Source organism: Danio rerio, chromosome 12, assembly GCF_052040795.2.
Source record: "Danio rerio strain M-AB ecotype USA chromosome 12, GRCz13ab, whole genome shotgun sequence".
NCBI classification, from domain to species: domain Eukaryota; kingdom Metazoa; phylum Chordata; class Actinopteri; order Cypriniformes; family Danionidae; genus Danio; species Danio rerio.
The window spans coordinates 22,951,231-22,973,400 of record NC_141032.1 but is presented as its reverse complement, the minus strand read 5'-3'; the positions used below and the strand labels follow the sequence as shown (position 1 = coordinate 22,973,400).

At 34.1% G+C, this 22,170-nt stretch overlaps 2 protein-coding genes across 11 annotated transcripts in view; both read right to left on the bottom strand.

The window, feature by feature from the left end:
- caskin2a (CASK interacting protein 2a) overlaps positions 1–12,670 on the bottom strand; it is an 85,089-nt gene extending 72,419 nt beyond the window's left edge. For all 10 annotated transcript variants that reach the window (XM_087276100.1, XM_087276104.1, XM_087276101.1 and 7 more), the window contains exons 1-2: positions 12,514–12,670; positions 11,765–12,119 (exon numbers count right to left, since the gene is read on the bottom strand). In XM_087276100.1, coding sequence (XP_087132226.1) covers positions 11,765–11,858 — 94 coding nt within the window. In that variant the 5' untranslated portion in view covers positions 11,859–12,119; positions 12,514–12,670. The remainder of the gene's footprint in view (positions 1–11,764; positions 12,120–12,513) is intronic.
- A 1,065-nt stretch (positions 12,671–13,735) lies between these two features.
- Positions 13,736–21,266, bottom strand: st6galnac1.2 (ST6 (alpha-N-acetyl-neuraminyl-2,3-beta-galactosyl-1,3)-N-acetylgalactosaminide alpha-2,6-sialyltransferase 1, tandem duplicate 2; the record flags this gene model as incomplete). The annotated part of the gene is given in 9 exon segments (NM_001082934.1): positions 13,736–14,115; positions 14,333–14,432; positions 14,534–14,617; positions 15,645–15,748; positions 15,819–15,957; positions 18,708–18,876; positions 18,959–19,121; positions 20,598–20,838; positions 20,917–21,266. Coding segments are annotated over 9 exon segments (1,284 nt in total). The 3' UTR covers positions 13,736–13,938.
- Between the last annotated feature and the right edge of the window lie 904 nt (positions 21,267–22,170).

The following is a 22,170-nucleotide window of genomic DNA, read 5'->3' as shown; positions in this document are numbered from 1 at the left end:
TTAATATAAGAATTTAGATATTTTTTAAAACATTGTGATTTTTCCATTTCTGTACCTGAATACTGTTAAACTCCCTGTTTAAAAAAAAAGACAACAACATTCAAACCATCAGGTGAAATTGTTTTCATATCGCAATATGCATCACATAGATACCACAATATCAGTTTTTTCCAATATCGTGCAACCCTAAAAACTGGACAATACAGATGTTTTTACTTTTACTTTGTACATTCCAAGACTGACACATCAAATTGGCACCACTAGTTTCCTTTGAATCTAAGGAATCTACAAGCCTTCTTGTTTAGCTCATGTTGGGCAAGTCACAGAAGCTGTTGTACTCTACCACAACCACCCCAATGAAGTCTATGGCGGGCAGAGGGGAAGATGCCAGCCGAGCTATGAACTTTACATTTGGCTTCAGGGGAAGAAAAAAAGAAGTTGATGTTGCACGCCTTTCAAGAGGAGTTCGAGTTTCAACACGAGACAACATTCCAGACATGGCTAACCCACCCCGATCTCTCAATTTCCATCTCCCTCCCTCGCTCACAGTATCCACACAAAAACGTGCGTGCAAACACAAACAGCCTTTGTGTCTGTCAACAGTGGTCTTTTCTCACTGAATGGAAGAGCTGCTTCTAATGTGGGCATCTCTCAAATGAAATGAGCCACAGTAACCGCACAGGACTCAACCACTCCCTAAACCCACACAATAAACATAATGAGCCAATTTAAAGGACACCTAGTATCAAGTCATTCACTGTCACTGGACCTGCTGATTTTTTTTTGTAACGCTCAAAGGCATGTTTCCATCTTTTCTTGTGAATAGAATCGCCCCTCAAAAACTGAAAGTCACAACAACGTTCAGGCAATGAGTGACTCTGAAGCGTAGATGCAAGTGTCTGAGGCAAAATCAATATAAAGTCTTGTACACTGTAACAATTCCTCCATGTTTTACCAACCTAAATCAATTAAGCCAACTTAATAATTATACAAATTTAAGTGGATTGAACATAAAACAATTAAGTTACCCCCCAAAAAACTCAAGTATTGTGTTGATTCAGCTTATTCTAAATAAGTAGTTTTACACATATCAATTGTTTTACTGTATATCATTAACGTAAATGTGTATTAAATGTATTAAAATATCATGCACAATTTTAATATAATTACACTATAAATCACACAAAAATAGAACAATTACAGCAATTCTTGTCAAAAAGCTACAGGAGTTATAAGAGTATCAAACAAGTCATTACATTAGCTACATAAGATACATTTTAGCATGGTAATGAGGTGCTACAGTATATACATGGTTATTATAGGTATGATAAAATGGGAGACATTGTTTAATTATAATAACAATTAAAGATAAAATATTTCAATATTATATTTGTACTGAATAAAAATTCACAATTCCATGTGATTGTCACAATCAAGAAAAAACATGTTTCAATGTTTATTTATTCAAAAGTTTTAGAAATTTCTATCATTTTTAATATTGCACCTCATATTTGTTATTTCTATAATCTTAAAGTTAATTATATTTTTAAAATGATGACAGAAATATAATATGTTAAATAGTAGAGTATCTTCAATGTAATCATAATAGTAACAAAACACTTTTCACAGAATAATTACAATGGTTTCTTAAGTTTTCACTATTGATCATTATTTCAGTTAAACTTGAAATATCAAGATTAACCCGACAATGTTTATAAAAAAATATAGACAATGTATTTTTGTGCATTTGAAAAAAAAAAACAGATTTATTAAACAAATATTTATTAAAATAATATTTTAGTCACTAAACAATTATTAAATTAAACTTTCTATAACATAAATTTGGGTGTACTAGTTTTTGGACCATTATCGCAAGTTATTTAGTTAGACTAGCTCCATATTAGGCTTCAGTACTGACTAATCTAATGAGTATGCACAAATATAATATTGTAAACCTTCATATTAAAAATATTAATGTAAAAGGGTGTACTTATATATGCTGAACACTGTATGTGTGTGTGTGTGTGTGTGTGTGTGTGTGTGTGTGTGTGTGTGTGTGTGTGTGTGTATGTGTATGTGTATGTGTGTGTGTGTGTCTGTGTCTGTGTGTGTGTGTGTGTGTGTGTGTGTGTATACACGCGTTTTGTGACATATCAGGACACAAATCTGTACAATGACATAGGTATGACACAGGTATTACAAAAAGGTGGTAAAATATGAGGACATTGATAACGTTCTCATTTCTCAAAAAGCTTATAAATCCCACAGAATGAGTTTAATCAGAGAGTAAAGCTGCACACTGTCTCCTGTGATGGTTTGGTTTAGGGGTAGGGTGGGGTGAGGGCAGTACAATATACAGTTTAAACAGTATAAAATGAATAAAAACATATGTAATGTTCCCACTTTTCAAAAAAACAAACGTGTGTGTGTATGTATGTGTTTATGTAAAATTCACATTTTAATATTCTAGTCGCATATAGAATAATCAAAAAATTGATGACTTCTCAATGGTTATAATTTGACCTGTTGTTATTCAAGTCAACTGGAGTAGAATAACACCAAGGAAACGCTCTTTTATTTAGCATTTGAATTGACTCCAATATGCAAATAAAATACATAATATAAACACTAAAATAGACTAAGTACTTCTCCAAAATGTCCAAGAACACAAAGCAGGTGCCTCCAGTAAAGCTCTAAACAGATTAGATAATGACAGTAATCAGATGAATCACTAATGATTTGGTTTGGCTTGCCAAAAGCAAGCAACAATTTGTTCCAATAAATGGTACAGTAAAAAACAACCCCTTTCTAAACTACAGTCTACTACAGTCTATGAAAACTGCATGACTAAACTACAGTCTACTACAGTGATGAAAACTGCATGACTAAAGAGAAAACGAAAACAGCAAATGTTTCATGTTTGCTTACACCTAAACATTTACAGTTGTTTATCCACATGCATTTTAGCATTTTTCTATGTGGCACAGCAGACTCAGCAGTCACTTTGCTTTTTTATTCCATGAGCCTTTGTGACAGTGTGTTCAAAGGGAATTAACGCCACAAAATAGGAAAAAAAGGTTTTACTGTAATACCTTTTCCAAACACAGGATATCGGCTCATTTCTTAAACAACATTCTGCATATGATGAAAGCCTCCCTGAACAAAACGAGTGGAAAATCTGCACGGTGTCTGAGCTCACCGCAGTGGATGAGAGCAGATAAATGAAAGACTTATGTAACAAACACGCGACTGCGCACAAGAGTCTGACTTACAGGCTGAGTGTAGATTTACAATCATGTAAATGAACTTGCAAAAGACTCAAACCTACATCTAAAATGCAAAGTTTCAACACTCATCCAGCAAAATACAAGATTAGTCCAGACTGTCAATTAGTAATGGCTGTCAATCTGATATGTTTATTTATATTTTGATTGTACCAATGCATTTTCTGTTTTATATTTTTAATTTCTATAGCTTTTGAGAATACAAAAAGAGCCACATATTGATAAATAATATCATGATAGCTGTTTTACGTTAAGTTATGATTGAATGGTCTCTTTTGTTATAGTTTGATAACGAGCAGGAAACGTTCATGAGCCAATGACATTACAACATTGAAATGGTCTATTAAACAATTGCTTTAATTAATTACGAAGTTCCCATTATTGAACTTTACTTAATGTATTGACAAAAAAAAATGGCATATGTTTAGCATTCATTCATCTTCATTAATCTTAATTGAATAGTTAGTAGTTAAATTAAAAAAAAACTACAATTTTTCATTGTTAGTTCAGCTTAAGATACATTAAAAACATGAAAGATATGATTTTATAAATGTATTAGTATTGTAGTAACAACATTTAATAAATATGCATTATTATAAATCATTAATTATTCATTCATTAATTTTCTTGTTGGCTTAGTCCCTTTAATAATCCGGGGTCGCCACGGCGTAATGAACCACCAACTTATCCAGCAAGTTTTTACACAGCGGATGCCCTTCCAGCCGCAACCCATCTCTGGGAATCATCCACACACACATTCACACACACTCATAAACTACGGATAATTTAGCCTACCCAATTCAGCTGTACCGCATGTCTTTGAACTGTGGGGGAAACCGGAGCACCCAGAGGAAACCCACGCAAAGGCAGGGAGAACATGCAAACTCCACACAGAAACGCCAACTGAGCCGAGATTCAAACCAGCGACCCAGCGACCTTCTTGCTGTGAGGTGACAGCACTACCTACTGCGCCACTGCCTCGCAATTATTAATTAATGATTAATTAATATACAATAAAATTGATCATTGTTAGTTTACGTAACTTGTTATTTTAAATCATATTAAAATAGTTCCTTTTTTTAATATTTACATTGTTTTCTTTCATCTTTATTTCAATATACTAATAGTTGATTTAATCAAGGTTATTTGTGATTAACTAAAAACCACCAAACTACAATAATTTTTCGTAATCTAGTTAAAATAAGTGGGAAAAGATAAACATTTTAAAAACTTTTTCATTTCAGCTAGTTGTCAATGACATTTTCATTTGGTTACACTCAAAATAACAAACTAAAATAAATAAATAAATCAAATCAAAAATTAAAAATTAAATTGACTTTTTTTTTTATCACAAGAGTCAAGGACAAAAATCGCACACACTACCACACCGATATTATCAAAACTTTAAAAATGCAGTGAAAACAGAAATAAAACCTGCTCTGCAACACATGAGCGCGCACAGAAAGAGAGAGCAGGAAAAGACATCTGGCCATCTAATGAACGTCACCTGCACGTAAATAACCTTTCAATTTCTTTTCACCATAAAACCTTTAACCAATCATGAAGAAGGAAGTTGTGGTATTTAAGATGCAGTTCACAGATTAACCCTATAGTCAGTCATTTGATAAAAGATAAGATCATTACAACAAAAGCAGACCTGATGATGTTCTGATTTCATATCTTCTACACAGTCTGGTTTTGTCGCCTGTGTTCTGAAGATTTTGTCGCTAAAGACTGTAAACAAATCTGAGGAACAAGTCAATCCTTAATTCTGAAGTCTTGACACACTTAAACATGCCATTTTATGATGAAAGTGTAATTACATTTCATTTAGTTCTTTAAACTAATGCTGTTGGAAATAACCGGGTCAGTAAGACTTTAACAAAGAAGCAGAGGATCATCTGAACAATGGCCATATAGTTATACCCAAAATTATATTAAGCGTCACAAAGTAGGTCATTATTAAGCTTTACAATACAGAACATCTGGGTCATAGAGGCCATTATAGTCATTATTATATTAAGTCTAAACTGGTTACTGAGACGAAAATGACTGTATACAGTATATTCTGCCTATATTACATAATGTCAATGAGGATGTAAATGTGCTATTTAACCATGAAGAAATTTGCTGTGATTTACATCAACAGTGAAACCAGAAATGAAACGAGACAGATCAAAGCTGAAAAGTACACTACTTAATAACACCCATTTTATTACAGCCATGATTTTCCCACCATGAACTAACTAGAAGTGATGCACAGGGTTTCCAACAACAAGTGGTTTGTATTTACAAGGAACGTGCTAAACTTCTGTATAGTATAATAAAAAACTAATAAGAAAATATGTACCTTTACTAACTCAAACTGCTGAATGAATGATGACTTGGTCCAAAAATGTGACTTGTTTTTTTTCAGTAAAACATTAAAGATTTCTAGCAGAAACTGTGGTTCTTGGTGATTCATTACATGAAAGTCCAAGGCTACTGTCACTTTGAGTAATCCAGGCTCACCGAAAATACATCCTTCAGCCTACATCTTTTGCAAAATGTGCAATTCAGCTTCAGGAAATCTGGGTTTCGTCGCATATTTTGGATGAAAAATCCACTAGAGGGCGCTGTCTAAATTTTTGTTAATCTGAAATTCATTACTCATGCCAAGTTCAGACCGCACAACTTTCTGAGCAGTCACGTCCTAGATGTTTTGACACTGCATGACTATCTGGGGGTCGCTGCTGTGTTTACACTACAAGATGGATCGCCAACAAAGGGTTTCAAACTGAATACATTTACAATAGGAAGAATCTCCAACAACGTTTTCTCAGTCTGCAAACTACGTCTTACAACCAAACACACGCAACGCAAGAACAACTCAGTCACATAGTGTATGTTGTTACCAACTACATAATGAGAAAGAAGCCTTTAGTGTGGCAGAAAATGTTCAACTTTTTTGTTTTTCGACCTGGTTGTGACATTGATCAGATGACACAACAAACAGACACTAATGTTCCTGATAATTGGCACTAGTCTTACCTCAATTTATTGGGTCCAAATGGAAAGAAAAGAAGCCCTTTTAACTTTCACCAAGCTCCAACTGACCTGCAAATACCCATAACTAGTGGATGCTGCTCTTTGATTGGCTGTGGGTAATCGTCTGTGTTATTGTCAATCACATTTCACAAGACATGATGTTGAATCACCGACAGCTCCAAATATTTAGGATGCCAAAAATCTCATGGGTGTCTGCAACTCATTGGCAATTCTCTCAGATCGCGTCTTTAAATGCTCACACTATGTGATTGTAATTCACATGAACGAGCACTGATTTGTCTGTGATTTCTCAAAATCTGTCAGCGAGTCAAAACCAGGGCTAAAATCGTGCAGTCTGAGCTCAGCATTAGGGAACATTTTGTTGTGCATTTCAGATACATGCATTTGTCCACCTTTTGTTCTTGCCATACTGATAACCATGCAAACCACTGGCCAACCACCTTCCCTAAACATAACCAATAGTGTTTTTATGTATAAGAGAAATAAATGATTTCACATAAATTTGTCTCTTTTGTGAAACCATGCGTCTCTGAATGCCAACGTAAGTGCTCAACATGATACTAAGTGGCAACACTAAAAAAGTGATTCATGTTGAGATAGTTACTGTATTCAGTTACAAAGCATAGACATCACTAAGTCGTTTTGTGGTATTAAGTATTGGAACAAATCCTTAATCTGTCTATATATAAAATGTCCCCATGAATACCATTAGTGTGAAAAGAACCTATCTTCCTAAATCTAACCCTCCAGCACATATTGACATCATTTTTATTTCTGATCAAAATGTCCACAGATTGTCATCGTAATTTATGTCATTCAAAAATGTTTTTATTGTCCCATTTTAGTCAGTTAACAAAACTGACACTAATAATCACTTTCTTATGTAATATAATGTTGGTTGATTTCATCCACTATGGGGTAATTTTGTGTTTTAATTTGGCCATTACTTTTTCTGTTTCATCTACTGTAGCAGAAGGATTTTTGGTGACAAATCTTATTTTGACACATATTTCAAGAAAATGATTTGAATGGAAAAAAAAACCTCAATGATTCACTCTGGGTAAATTTACGACCCTTTTGTTTTGTTTTTCAAACGTTTTTTTGCATAAATCTGTTAATCAACCTCAGTCTTGATTAAAATTACAGGATTTTAACTTGTTAATTGCCAAATTCACAAATGATGTCACTTATTGGGTGAAAAATAAAAACACACAAAAGGATGTATTTTCAATATAAAAAGTAATTGTGGACTGGATTTTTTTTTTATCAAAGTCTTGGGACATGTGAAACAATGTTGCCTTTCATGCGTTGTTCTTGATTGATTTTCAGTTTTTCTCCCTAATTTACTGTTCGGGACTGTTTTTCCCTTTTTGGTTGTTGGTGGTTTTTCCTGTTGGGAAGGAGGTAAAATTTGTTTACCTTTACATTTATTTTAACTGTTGATCATTAGTTGTCACTATTAACTCTTTAGATAGGCCTGTGCAAAAAGGCTTAATTTTTAATTTAAATGGGGTATAACAAATTAAAGCGCGTGTATGTGCGTCTCTGACCATGATGTGTCTGAGAAAAACAAAATATGCATGGAGCAAAAACAGCCACCAAGAGTAAATTAGGGAGAAAAGATACAAATCAAACAATGCAATGTTGTTACTAATCTTTCACATGTCCAAAATAAAACATTCAGTCCAAAATTACTTCTTAGATTAAAAATACTTCTTTTTTTTTCACAAAATTAGTGACGACATTTGTGAAGTTGGCAATTAAAGATTTCAAATCCTGTAATATTTAAACAATTTAGTAGTTTTGATCAGAACGGTTGATTAACAAATTTCTGAAAAAACATTTTTTTTTTAAGTATTTATCTGATGCATTTTTACAACTGTTTAATGTTGAAGGGTAGTAAATTTGAACAGTGCACAAGGGCTAAAACTATTAAATCAGGACAAAACATGTAGCAATCATGTAGAGCTACGTTTAGTTACAAATAAACAGGAAGATCGAGATGTGAGATGCTGCACATCTTTTGCTGTTTGGTTTTTACAGTAGCCTTGTGTTCTTCAGGCTAATTAGGCCAAAGATAGTAAATGTATGCAAGCTCTCGGATAATGCTAATAATACTGTCCATCCTTTAATTATCTCTAGTTTCCATGAATATTTAAAAGCTGACTGTAAGATCCTGGACCTGTTGAAAGAATCGCTGCCTTACTCAGTTTGTACTAGATCTAGTGATGACTGACAACAGTGCTTATGGATTAACTCATTGAGCAGATTCCAAAACAGTCCTGAGTGGCCTGCCCCATCTGTCAAGAATAACAAGAAAGTATTACAACATGCACATGCTTGTGTAAAACACGCTTTGGGTGGAAAAACTCACTGGCTCTCAACTTGTGTGTCAACTTGTTTATAACCTTAGTAATTTACTGCGGCTACATATTAGGGAACACAAAGCGACCGAAAGTAAAGCAGCCCAGTGTCTGAAATCCAGCTCTCTTCAAAGTTAATCTGCCAGTTTGCCATATGGGTTATCCCTGATTTGTAACAAGACAGGAGGGGGCAGGGATAAACACCAGATACCAGGTTTTGGCAAAAGGTTGTTAAGAAGTTTAAGTTGTTTTGGGCAAAGCACAAGTTCAGCTGAACTTATCTGAGGCATGATTTTGATTACAACAAATTAACTAATTAAAAAGTGTAGAAATTTTCTGAAAAAAAAAAATTTGTCATCACTTCCGTTTCATTGTAACTTTAAAGAGATATTTTATAAAAATCCGCAGTTGGTGAACTTGGGGGATGTTTCTTCTTTAACCAGAAACCAATGTCCCTTTAAGGCAAGTCATGTCACTCTGTGGCCATCTTTAAAAACACCTCTCAGACATGCAAGTGCAGCTTCCGTCTCTTTAAATAGGGGAAACATCAAATTCTCCCAAAACGGATTGCTCATGAAAGAATGTCAAATTTGTACTCAATGAACGCAATGAAATCTAAATAATAAATTTTGCTTCCAAACATGTGCATCGTGACAAATTTCTCTCAGGTTGCCTAAGCTAATGCACATGCATACCTGCAAGGAATGAATTCACAACACCAACTTCCTCTCCTTTACAACTGTTTCTAGAGGATCCGATCATCAAAATGTAGCTACCTTAAAAATTTAAAAATTATGTGTTACACACTACATCATTATCTTAATAAAATCGCATTGATCTCTCTGGTTTTCCAACTTACAGTAATATATTTTTCAACATACAGTATAGTTAATGCCAAATCCAGAGCAACCTCTTTACTTACATCACAAAATCTGCATTTGAATTGCAGAGGTGGGATGTCATTTAACATAATTATGTTAGACAAAGACATTCCCTCACATTAGTTTTATATGGTTTACCAAACTAGAGAACATTTGTTTTCAACTGAGTAGAGATTTAGCTTTATATAGATATATTTTTCATGTCTTAAGTATCCACTGAGATTCAGCTCTTTTTCAAAAACATGAGACTAGGTAGATCATAACCAAAAAAGAAGATCCGTCAGTCTTTAGCGATCAATGATTGGCTCCTGAACTAGAAAGCAGGAAAAATAAATTGACCATTGCATTTATCTCCATTCTAAACTATGCTAGTGTATGCTAGTATGTAATGTCTAGGGTATTCTTTTCCTATGGGAAGTCTTTTCCAAAACTATGATATTTCTATAAATGCAAATCAACAACTACCAGCACTTTGAGAGTGAAAAATCATATATAGACTCAAAACAGTATTACTACTAAGTGACTTCTGATGATATTTTGAGGTCTGTTGTGGTCTTGTAAAGGAAAGTTATTGGTCTCGGCAAGAAACCGATTTTTTTTTTATAACTTTTTTAAAATTACATTCCATTACATTAAAGTTAGGAGTCCACGAAAAGTCAATCATCGGGTTTTAAAAGTCGTACTCAATTTTTCATTAAGTATTAAGTTTATCCAGTATAAGCACAAGCACAGATTTCATGACAAACTTCTACCAACACTTACCATACAGAAATTACCTTTGTTGGGTGGTTAATTTATTGTTTACTCTCCAAACAAATGTATGTGTGTAAATCATTCAGTGTTAACAAGCAGATAAGTAAAAAATAAATAAATAAAAAAAATCACACCAAACTTTTTCTAAGCCTCCAACTCAAATTAATAGCCCAATAATTAAGAATATACATTATAGAGTTGACCCAGCATCAAACATAGCCATAAGCAAGTGCTTAACTCACATTGTAGAGGAGGAAAAAATGATAATGATCAGTAATAATGAATCACCAAGGACCATAGTTTAGGCTTGTTTGATGTTTACTGAAGAAAAAGTCCAAGACTAGATCTCGGATAGTCTGACGGTGAGTAAATAAACAGCAAATTAAAACAAAGGCCAGATAAATCAATTAAATTTAAATTTTAATTTGTAATAAAATATTTCAATATTTTAAAACAATGTTTTGTGGAAATCAAACTTAAGTCAAGCCATCATGTGATCCAGATGAATATGAGATTTTGACTGACAAGGAACACATTCATTACTAATATATAAATATTTAACAGCATAATCAATATCTTGTGGCAGAATAAAACCAAAAATAGGCTATCACTATTCAGATATCCAGCGAGTAAATTGACTGTCCGTCTGACTCTCTGAAACTCAGACCTGGTCTGGCCTCTTGTAGTAGACAGAGTCTCCATCTGCTTAATAAAGACTTACAGAGTGTCCTGAAATCATTCTCCGCAGGTGCTCTGCATCAGCCTGGCCAATAGCTGACCCCTAGTGAGTAACTGACCACTTCATTTAATGCAAACAAAAACACCAAGTACCAAACAAACTAGTTTATATCTATAGGTAACCATTTACATCAGTGGACATCTATGCACACACATTACTGGATTGATCAAAAAATGCCACCGGTCATACAGCGTTCAGTTTTTTGTGCAGCTGTTGTTTAGTGTTAAATCAGACTGAATCAGCATGTAGTCTAGTGTTACTGCTACAGCTCAAATGTTTAAAAATGAGTCCCTGATGATTCATCTAAATATTAGACACAGAAACCTCTTAGCCAGCCAAATCAATGAATTGTGACCTTGAAATAAATTCTAAGCCTACAGTGTAATCTGGGACAAAAGTATTTAAAGAATGATTGTACAGGGTTTCAAGTTGCACGTAATGTTAAGGTAAAAATTATCAAATGGTAATCAGAAACTTTAAAAAATGTCATGCACGATGCAAAATATGATTCGTGGATGATAGTGCTGACTCAAAGCAGAGCTGATGAGTTTGTTTACATGTTCAAATAGCTTCTTTTAAATTGCATACTTCTATGCTGAGAACATTGGTGCACAAAGAGATGCACATACATACATACATACATACATACATACATAAATACATACATACATACATACATAAAAGCAGCTTACTTACTGTTTCGGTTGGTCTTGATTTTGGCCAGAAGTTTATGAGCTAAGGGAAGGTCTCCATTCTTCACAGCCAGAAGAAGATCCTGCTCCTTGCCCATGGCTTTGTCCAGCTCCCAGAAAAGTGTTATAATCTGGATTCAAACAGTCATGATCCTCTCTGCTCATTAAAATTTTGGATTTGCCTTCAGGTTTAACTTATTTATTTATATTATTATTACAAAAATATGGTTAGATATTCAGCACATAAGGTTTCAATTTGTATTGCGGTCCTATGATACATAAAGTGAATGTCTGTTTTTGAGCAGCACGTGTACACCGTATGTAAGCCATCCTGAAAGCCAGAAACATCACATGGAAACCTATTGAAAGAATGGACATGCTGTATTAGTATAGGTGTCTACAGCAATCACAATAAAGATTAGCATTAGACGCCACGTTGATGCAGAAAACTGTGACAACTTTAATCTGCAGATAACAAATGCACGTCTCTTTCATCTGAGTTACACAACAAATAAGCAAACAATCACTTCCAAGACTACCTACTGTAGGCTATAAGAGCACTTCTGTGATCATTTGGTTGTTATGGAAAGTGCCGTAGGGCAGACAACAAGATTGTGATAAAAAGCCTACACATTAATAATCACTCACAAACATGACTTTCCCGACCAGTTACGTTATTGAATCAAAAGCTTAACTGGTAACGCGCGTATCTGCGCACTTGTATAGTAAGACTATCTGAGAACACATACTCACCCAATACGTGATCAGGTGGCTTTAGCGCTTAAATCCTCAAATTCCAAGAAACCGAAGTAGTTCATTAAGTATAATCCAGTTTATGGTTCCAGTTCCAGATCGAGAAACCGCAAAAGCGCAAAGCCACACTTGAACGTGCTTTTGACACAACACAAGTGACCGGTGCGTGAGCGCGCGCCGCCTGTCACGCGCCTCCCCTGCTGTAACTCTTCCTGAAAGGTTCGCGGTAACCTTAATGTGTCTCTCTTCAGTATTTCAGAAAAGAACTCATTCCCATAAACGACGAATATATCCTTTGGTTAAAACATTTGCAAGTCTAAATTGTAGTATATTATTTCTAAAGGTGTCTGTATCATGGTACGGTCAATTTAAATTTACAATAGGCCTAGGTCTAATAAACTCCAATAGAACAGTTCTGTCACAATTCTTCTGTCTGTACGCGTTTATGGTAATTTCGTCGAAGCGAACATCTGGGACCCCCATGTGAGGTCACTGTAGTTTCCCAAAGTTAGTGCGACATCTTGTGCCTGAACACTGTAATGTCGCGAGTGTTCATGGCGTTGTCATTCCCTCACTGCAAAAATTAAAATATCAGAACTGACCTTTATGGAGACATATTGTATATCAACGTGCAAAGTACTGCAATGACTGTCTTAAAAAATAACGTCTTATGTACAGTAAGCCACAAATTATTTTCACCCATACAACTGCACAGCAAACGAGTGAAAAATATACTTTCTAATTTATTTCATTGCAGATTACAAAAAGCAAAGTCATTTTAAAGTCATCTATTTTAAAGTCATCTATTTTGTTGGACACCTCCAGTTAATTAACTTAAATCTATTCTTTAAAATAAGAACAAAGAAATGCAAAGAGTGTCCTCTAAAGAAAAATTAAATCCACTAACCGCAAAACTTGTTATTTTTTCAGCTTCTTATATAATTTCTTATAAGGAATAACAATCCCAGTGTTGAAAAATTAAAGATGCCCAAAAAGACAAATCTGATGCATTAAGATCTGGGATAAACTGTACTGTCAACGTGTAAATATTAGTTTCTGAAGTGCAGTAATAAAATTATATTTTTTAAAAGAACATTTTTTTATTGCTTAGATTCAATACAAAGCAGCGGTGTCTTTAAAATCTGGACTTTGCAGTTAATCATTTAAACTTGTATTTAATAAGAGTAGTAAATATGTGATAGAAGAAAAAGCTTGATTACTGTTTTTCTTTTCATTTTATCAATTCTTTATTACAAAATGCCAAAAAACAGAGTAAAACCTAACAATGCAAAGTTATGAAACACTACACAACTATAATTTACTGCGACCTCATTTGTCTTTGTGAAATAACTGACTTAGCTGTATTCATTTTCTTATTATTTGGATTATTTCAGCAAAGTCAAATGTATTGTAAGACACCCACATTCAATTAGATTTCCCCAAATACATCCAGATTAATTTGTTATCATGAAATTTCTTCCAGGTTTTCATCTCCAAACGATAATCATGATTACCATAAAACACTAGTTTAGTGTGTTTGGTGTCATAATAGTAGCTTGGATATTTCCGGTAGTCAGCCGTGCAAAAGCCATAGACTCTAACCTATAAGAACAGGAAAAACAAAACACTGTTATAAAAATATTCGTCAGCTCAACAGATGGAAAAAAATAACTGCTCACATGATAAAAATCAATAAAGGTCGGTTTATCTGATAGACGGTCAGTTCATCAGATAAAATCTCTATTAAAGTAATAAACAAGACTTCAATCTAAAAGGGAAGTTATAAATAAATCTTTAAAAAAAGAGAAAGATCACTTACAATGTCACAGGTGTGCATAGCCAACAGAAGAGTGAATGCTCCATTAGTGGGTCTGACCACCCACCACCGCTTTGTTTTTAGTTGTTTAGCCCTAAGAAATCTAAGATGAAAAAGTAAACATGACTATTAACAAAACAAAAACACAATATATAAACTTACAGAAACATAAAGAGGAATAAATTATGCATTTTCAGGATGTACCTGTTTCGCACATATCTGAGAAAATCTGGATGGAGGATGTAGTAGGAACTTTCATTAAAATGCCCGCTGTAATATTTCCTTGGCCTTCGAAATATGAAATGATAATTAATCATCTAACGGGATATTTAATCCAATCTACATTAGATGTAAGCAGCAATCCTCAAAAACAAGTTATTCTTTTGGCGGATAAGAAAAACACCTCAGATGATCTGGGTAATAATTAACTCAAATATATTAATAACTGCAAAACAATTCTGTATGTTTTCTAAAATGGTATGTTGAAATATGAAAATGAGGCAGAATTTAATTTAATATTTGCCAATTTGCATTCATTTATAATACAGAAAAACTGAACTGAAACTTGTGACATTAGTCAAAGGTTTTTAAAAGGGAGATTAAGCATCACTAACACAATTTTATTTTCATAAAGAAAATATACACTCACCGGCCACTTTATTAGGTACACCTGTCCAACTGCTTGTTAACGCAAATTTCTAATCAGCCAATTACATGGCAGCTACTACGCATTTAGGCATGGAGACATGGTCAAGGCAATCTGCTGCAGTTCAAACTGAGCATTTTTAGAGCAATTTAGAGTCAACAAACATGAAAGCATGTCTCCATCCTGCATCAAATCTGCAGCAACTGCGTGATGCTATCATTTCAATATGGACCAAAATCTCTGTGAAATATTTCCAGCACTTTGTTGAATCTATGTCACGAAAGATTAAGGTAGTTCTGAAGTCAAAAGGGGGGCCAACCCGGTACTAGTAAGGTGTACCACATAAAGTGGCTTTTATTGTAGATATCAATAAAACTGATGTGGTGTAAATGCTGCTGAAGGGGAGATTTATGGCTCAGTGCAGGAGAAAACCTCACTTTAAGAAGCCTTTAAAATGATTTTTAAAAAAAACTTTAAAAATTATATTAGAATTGCAATCTATACATAAAATCTGAATGTGATTAAATAAACACTTAAAAGTTTGTTGTGGATCTTTTCTTTCCATTAAATAAAAAAAAAAACACCATTTAAACCTGAAAAGTCAAAAATGTTACTTTTTAACCTGCAATGTCAAGCCTTATTACTTATTTTTCTGTTAAATTAACTTACGTTCGTCCTCGATATGCTCCTGATGGTATTTTTCTGTTCTTCATAAGAGACTCAAGAAAATTGTAGTCTCTAGGACCCTCAGGGATCAGAACATATTTAATGTCCTTTTATAAAAAAGACAGATTCAGCCAGAGTGGCACATTTCAAAAGAAACAAGTGATCGGTTAGACACACCTTGTCAGTAGGAATCTGCTTGAATCCTCTTTTTTTGTGTATCATGAGGGACTGGATTATGGAATGTGCTGTGTGAACATAAACCGATGTCCTTTTCCCAACATCCTCCTCATGTCCTGCTATGATGGCTGCATTCATCCTAGCAGAAACAAACAATCTTTTTCAATATAATGAATACGTTGTTATAGAAGTGCCCCCATTTCAAATATTGCATTTCATTTAGTCTGTAATGCTGCTACTTGTGAATGTTAAAGTTCTGCAATATAAGTGTTATAGATTAAAGTGCACCAAAAAATATATATATATATATATATATATATATATATTATTAATATAATTTTCATATTTTTATGCTTTATGCTATTTTTATGCTAAACAGAGTCCAGAATTTTCATTTCAGAGCATCTTTAGTATTTAGTGTAATAAAACAAACACTGCTTCTTCGTATGATATGACTGGAAGATCAGGGAGTGGTCGCCTATGGCATAATAAAAGCTTTGCTGCTTTTATGCAATGGCACACTCATCTCTCATCAGCAATTCAGCGGTCTCATTTTGGCTTTGAGTTTTAGAGGCTAATCACACCAAATGTGATTTTCTGTTTTGAGAATGCAAGGCGAAAATAAAAGTAGTGCGGTGTGCTTTTTATGTTCCTAGGCAACGGCTGAATCAGTTGCGTATTGTGTGCGAGCATTGCTGTTGATATTGTTATAACTGTAATATTTAATAATATTGTGATATTCAAGATTTGTGAAGTCATAGAGCTCAGGATAACCTGAAACAGTCTGAAAAAGTCTTCGTAGTCGTCTTAACACACAGACAAACAAACACTGCTGTCACCTCAGCAAAACTCCACCTCTGCTTTCATTTGATTGGACAATGAAAAAGACGCAACTGACATGGCACAATTTTTCGCTTATGGGTTTACTTTTATTGAGATGCAAGGCCTTACTCTGCTTCATATTACCTTCATAATATATATATATATATATATATATATATATATATATATATATATATATATATATATATATATATATATATATATATAAAATTTCTGTTTAACTGGGAGAAGAGTTTTTCAACACATAACACATTTCTAAACACAATAGTTTTAATAACTCATTTCTAATAACTTATTTCTTTTATCTTTGCCATGATGACAGTAAAAAATATTTTACTAGATATTTTTTAAGACACTTCTATACAGCTTAAAGTGACATTTAAAGGTTTAACTAGGTTAATTAGGTTAACTAGGCAGGCTAGGGTAATTAGGCAATTTATTGTATAACAGTAGATTGTTCTGTAGATTATCAAGAAAAAAAGCTTAAAGGGGCTAATAATTTTGTCCCTAAAATGGCTTTTAAAAAATTAAAAACTGCTTTTATTCTAGCCGAAACAAAACAAATAAGACTTTTTTAGAAGAAAAAATATTATCATACATGCTGTGAAAGTTTCCTTGCTCTGTTAAACATTTGGAAAATATTTTAAAAAAGAAGAAAAAAATTCGAAGGGGGCTTATAATTTTGACTTCAACTGTGTGTGTGTGTGTGTGTGTGTGTGTGTGTGTGTATATGTATATATATATATATATATATATATATGCAACAAAAAGTAGTACCATGAACTTTCTCTTCTCAATCTTCACATCTCACTTTAATCACAAGAGTAAGAAAAGATTTAGTTTTAATTGTGCAGGGTCATTTATTAAACTAATTTGTTTTCACTGACATAGTTTTATAGTTTGTATCTAGAATCACACAGATAAAACATCTCATTATGTACCACAAAAACTAAAACTTACCAGTGAGAAACGCCTTTCTCAAATCATGCTTGCGATGGAGGAGGTTTAGTTTGTTCAACTAGGTGTTCCAGCTCTGCCTTTTATGTATAGCAAATCAAGATTAATAAATGAATTAATAAAGACTTAAAGCCAAAATTCTTACATGGTAATGGTCTTTTGTTTCCAATACAGACTGCAAGCAGTAGATAAATCCTAACAAACCATCTGGTCAATCAGATCAGTGGTCTCACAAAAAAGAGGGGGATTGGAGAGATTGAATTTATAACTGTGTGAGACCATTTAATCTTAATGGCAACTTGTTACCTGAGATACAAACATGTAGAGACAGATTGCGAATAGCATACAAAGTTAACTTTAAAATAGACAAACATAATCTACGTCTTAAAAAAAACACTTTTAAAAGCATAAGTTTGGATACATTAACTCCAAATGTTATAAATATGAGAAAAACATCAACTTTTACATGAAAGTTGAGTAGTTTTCCCTCTATAGGCAGCCATGTTGTTTTTACAGCCCGATTTCACAAGGAAACTTAACTATTTTACGTTGTCAGTTTAGTGGCTAAATTGTACAAATTTGTAAGGAGTTCAGTCGATGTACGATCTTTAAAAGGAGGTATGGCACCCAACCATACTCCTAAACCAAAATAAGCAAATAGTATTTAATTGTATGAATTAGCCACTAAATCAAATAGTTATGAATTCCTGTGAGATATTGTTGTGTTTTTAAGTCCTGCCTGTCAACTAAATGCAAAGCCTATTAACAAAGTCACCTGATCTTGACTTTCACAGCAACTAACTTTTCAAAGTAATATAAATAAATTATATTCAAACTTTCTCTGTGTTTTCCCACAGCCTATCAAATATTTGTATCCCCCAGGACATGTTGTCCTTATTTGGGGTTAGGAAATTAGGAGAGCGTTTTTTTTTTTTTATCTTGAATGCATTTAAACCTATTTCCGAAGCCTCTGGGATATTTAACAAAGCATAATAGGGGCACTTAATGCTTTGACAAGATGTTCCCATTTGCAAATATTTACTCATTTAATTTGCAATGTAGAATTTGCTTTCCTAAACTCATCTTTACCTAAACACATAATCGCTAGAGTCAATTTCCTTTCCTAGCTTGGAGCCATTGAGAATACCAGAAGCCCCAACAACAGCACAACGAATACAGCCATCCTTCACTCCTGGGTGTACTTGCAGCAACTGGCTGGATGCAGGTTTGTGGATGGTTTCAACAGCTGCTTTAATGGCTATAAAAATACATTATTTTAGCACCATGGTTTAAAGAGAAGCATCTGTTTTTATTACATTTAATCTCTCTGATTAACTAACCTGTGTAATTAAGTCCCATATAGCCAAAGGGGTTGTTGAAGTGATAGAGCCGATTCCACTCACTCATGTTGAGATGATCACTTTGTAAAAACAGCTGTATGTTTGGAATAAACTTCTCCTTAAATGTTGGATTTGAGGAATTTTGCAAGGATGTTGCGCATTCCTGAAAAAAAAATAAAAATAAAATGGGGAAAACTGTTAATGCTAATATTATATGCCATATTTGTATGTATTATTCAGCACATATATATTTTACATCTTATTTAAGCGGACGGCATTAAATGTCTGTTCACATTCACTCCACTTGTTTCAAACCTGCTTGAGTTTCTGTCTTCTGTTCAGCACAAAAGAAGCTATGTTGAAGAATGTTGGAAACTAGGAGCCATTTACTTCCACAATATTTTCCCCTGCGTCACTGGCTACTGATTTCCAACATACTTTAAAACATCTTTGGTTTTCAACAGAAAAAAAAATTCATAACAGTCTGAAACCACATGATGGCGAGTAAATGAATACAGGAATTTTTTTTTTGAGTGAGTTGTCCATTTGAGGTGGAAAATACAGCAATTTCATTCCGAAGTCCAACTGTGCCAAAAACCTGTGATATACATAAACACATACAGCTATGACAAAAAGAGAAACCATTCTAAAAATTCTCTGTTTCTCCCTTTTTTATTTAGGTATGACAAAGGTCAGGTATAACAAATGTTTTCATTCATTGTCATCAAAAATCAGTGTTATTCCACCAAATAAAGATATCCTAACTCTTCTAAAGGTAAAGTCTTTGTATTGCAATGTCTAAAAACATTACAAACATGTCTGAAAACCTGATACATTTTTATTTTATGTAATTAAAAAAATTATTTATATAGCTTATTTCATGTGAAAAAAATTAATAAGAAATGTCATCAGCGGTAAGAATAAAACTAACGATAACATCTTACTCAAACACATAACTATATCATAAATCCAGACAAACTGGATTTATCAAGTGGTCGATGTGTAAAAAAATAATTGATAAGGAGCCATGGAATTATTAGTAAATAATGTAAACCTGAAGTCACGATGCAATCAAAATGTGAAGTAGGGTATAATTCAATGGGCCAGAGTCAATTATTCCTCTGCGGCACTGGTGTCAAACTTAGTTCCTGAAAGGCCACCGCTCTGAAGTTTAGCTATATTAAACACACTTGATCAAACTAATTGACTATTTCAGGCTTGTTTGAAACCTACTGGTAAGTGTGTTGAAGCAGAGCTGGAATTAAACTCTGCAGGGCTCCAGCCATCTAGTAGATGAGTTTGACACCCTGCTCTACAGTAGACCTGAACATTCTGCAGATGTTGTATTTCAAGACTTTTTTTTTCCTCAAACAGCGGCAAAATATGTGCGGTTTACTTAAAATAATTGTACACCTCAGAGCACAGGTGTCAAACAAGCCTGAAGGACTCAATTAGTTAGATGATTTGTGTTAAACGAATGAATTTGTGTTGATCCTTTGTGTTGAGCTGAGTTTGATGCCCCTGCCTTACACAATGTTCTTCTGCCAATCAGAATGCAGCATTCAGCAGAAGGCTAAATTGATATACAAGCAACCACACACAGATTGACATTTCTATAGTTATTGTAGACTGTACTTACACTCGGTTTAAAATGTGGGTCCAATCGATACAGATCATCAAATTTCCAGTGAGGCAAGGAAGTGAATTTGTGTTTGTCCATAATGGGCAGAGGAGTTGATAGAGTCTCAAAAGGATCAAGCCTCATTGTAGTGGTGTTGGCTAATATGTCAGTTAAAGCTGAACTGTTGGTTGGCTCAGGCTCCACAATTGTCAGCAAAGAACCTGCGACTTGACCTTGGTTCAGCCAATAGTAATACTGTCTTAAGAGGTAAAAGTGACTATACTTGTTAGCCTGTAACTTCACGTTAATGCAGATTCGATTTGGTAAAGTTTCTTACCTCCATTTTATCTGTAAAGTGCTAGTTTCATTATAAAATGTGACAAAAATAAACAAAGGAAGAGAAGCTATGAAAGTTGTGACTAAGAAAATCCTCAGGAGAAACATGATCTGGCAACGCACACGCGCACCTGCGCGTCCACAAACTGATTAGGACTCAAGAGAGCTCTTTTAGGTGACGTTTTTGAACCATTTTGCTGATCCCCCTCGTATGAACCCGCTAATACAATAACGTGCAAGACGTAATTGTACGTTTGCGTTTGATACTTAACGTTACACAACTTCAGCTCTTTCCTCTAATATTGTGAGTCGTCCACCACGTAAACACTGCTACTCACACGAAAAGACCTTGTAAATTTGAATATGTAAATAGACTACAGACGCAAGCCTTTGTTCTCCGCCTACTTTACCTTATATGGAATGAAGCGCGTGTCGCTAAAGTAGCTGTTTTTATCATGCATCTTTTTCTTTTTACTTATAGCTTTCATTTAATTCAAAAGCCAGAAGATCGTATAGAAGACATAAGACAAGTGGTGTGGAAATTGAATGTTTGTTTTCAAAGGTGCGGTGTAAACACTGCCTGTTGTCTTTATACATTTCATGAGAACTATGACTATAACTATATTACAATAACTATAACTTTATTGCACATGACAAAAAGAAACAAAATTTCACTTGTCATGTCTACGTGATTAAACTAGACTTTACACAAATATAGTCACCCTTATTTTTAAGCAGGTACCGAAATGTAGAATGTCACAGTAAGTTTGAATTCATAGTTTTTTTTAGTTTGTTTCATTTTCTTAAAATTTTAGAAGAGGACAGTCTCTTTCATAAAACACACTGACTGTTGACACAGCTGTCTTGTCAAACAGAGTTGGCTTGTAAAACCATGCACATAAAAACTGTCAGCAGATTGTTGAGGTTGCATTGCTGGCGCGTTCCTATTTTCATTCATTCATTTTCTTGTCGGCTTAGTCCCTTTATTAATCCGGGGTCACCACAGCGGAATGAACCGCCAACTTATCCAGCACGTTTTTATGCAGCGGATGCCCTTCCAGCCGCAACCCATCTCTGGTAAATGCGTTCCTATTTTAAGAAACTAGTCTGCTCTAGACCAGAACAAAGCCAGTCTAAAGTCCAACGCAGAACACGTTAGTTGTGTGCCTCGCTTACACATACACACAAGATGTAGAGCAATATGCAAATATCTTTACATATGAAAAAGAATTAAAATATTAAGGATGTATGGGAT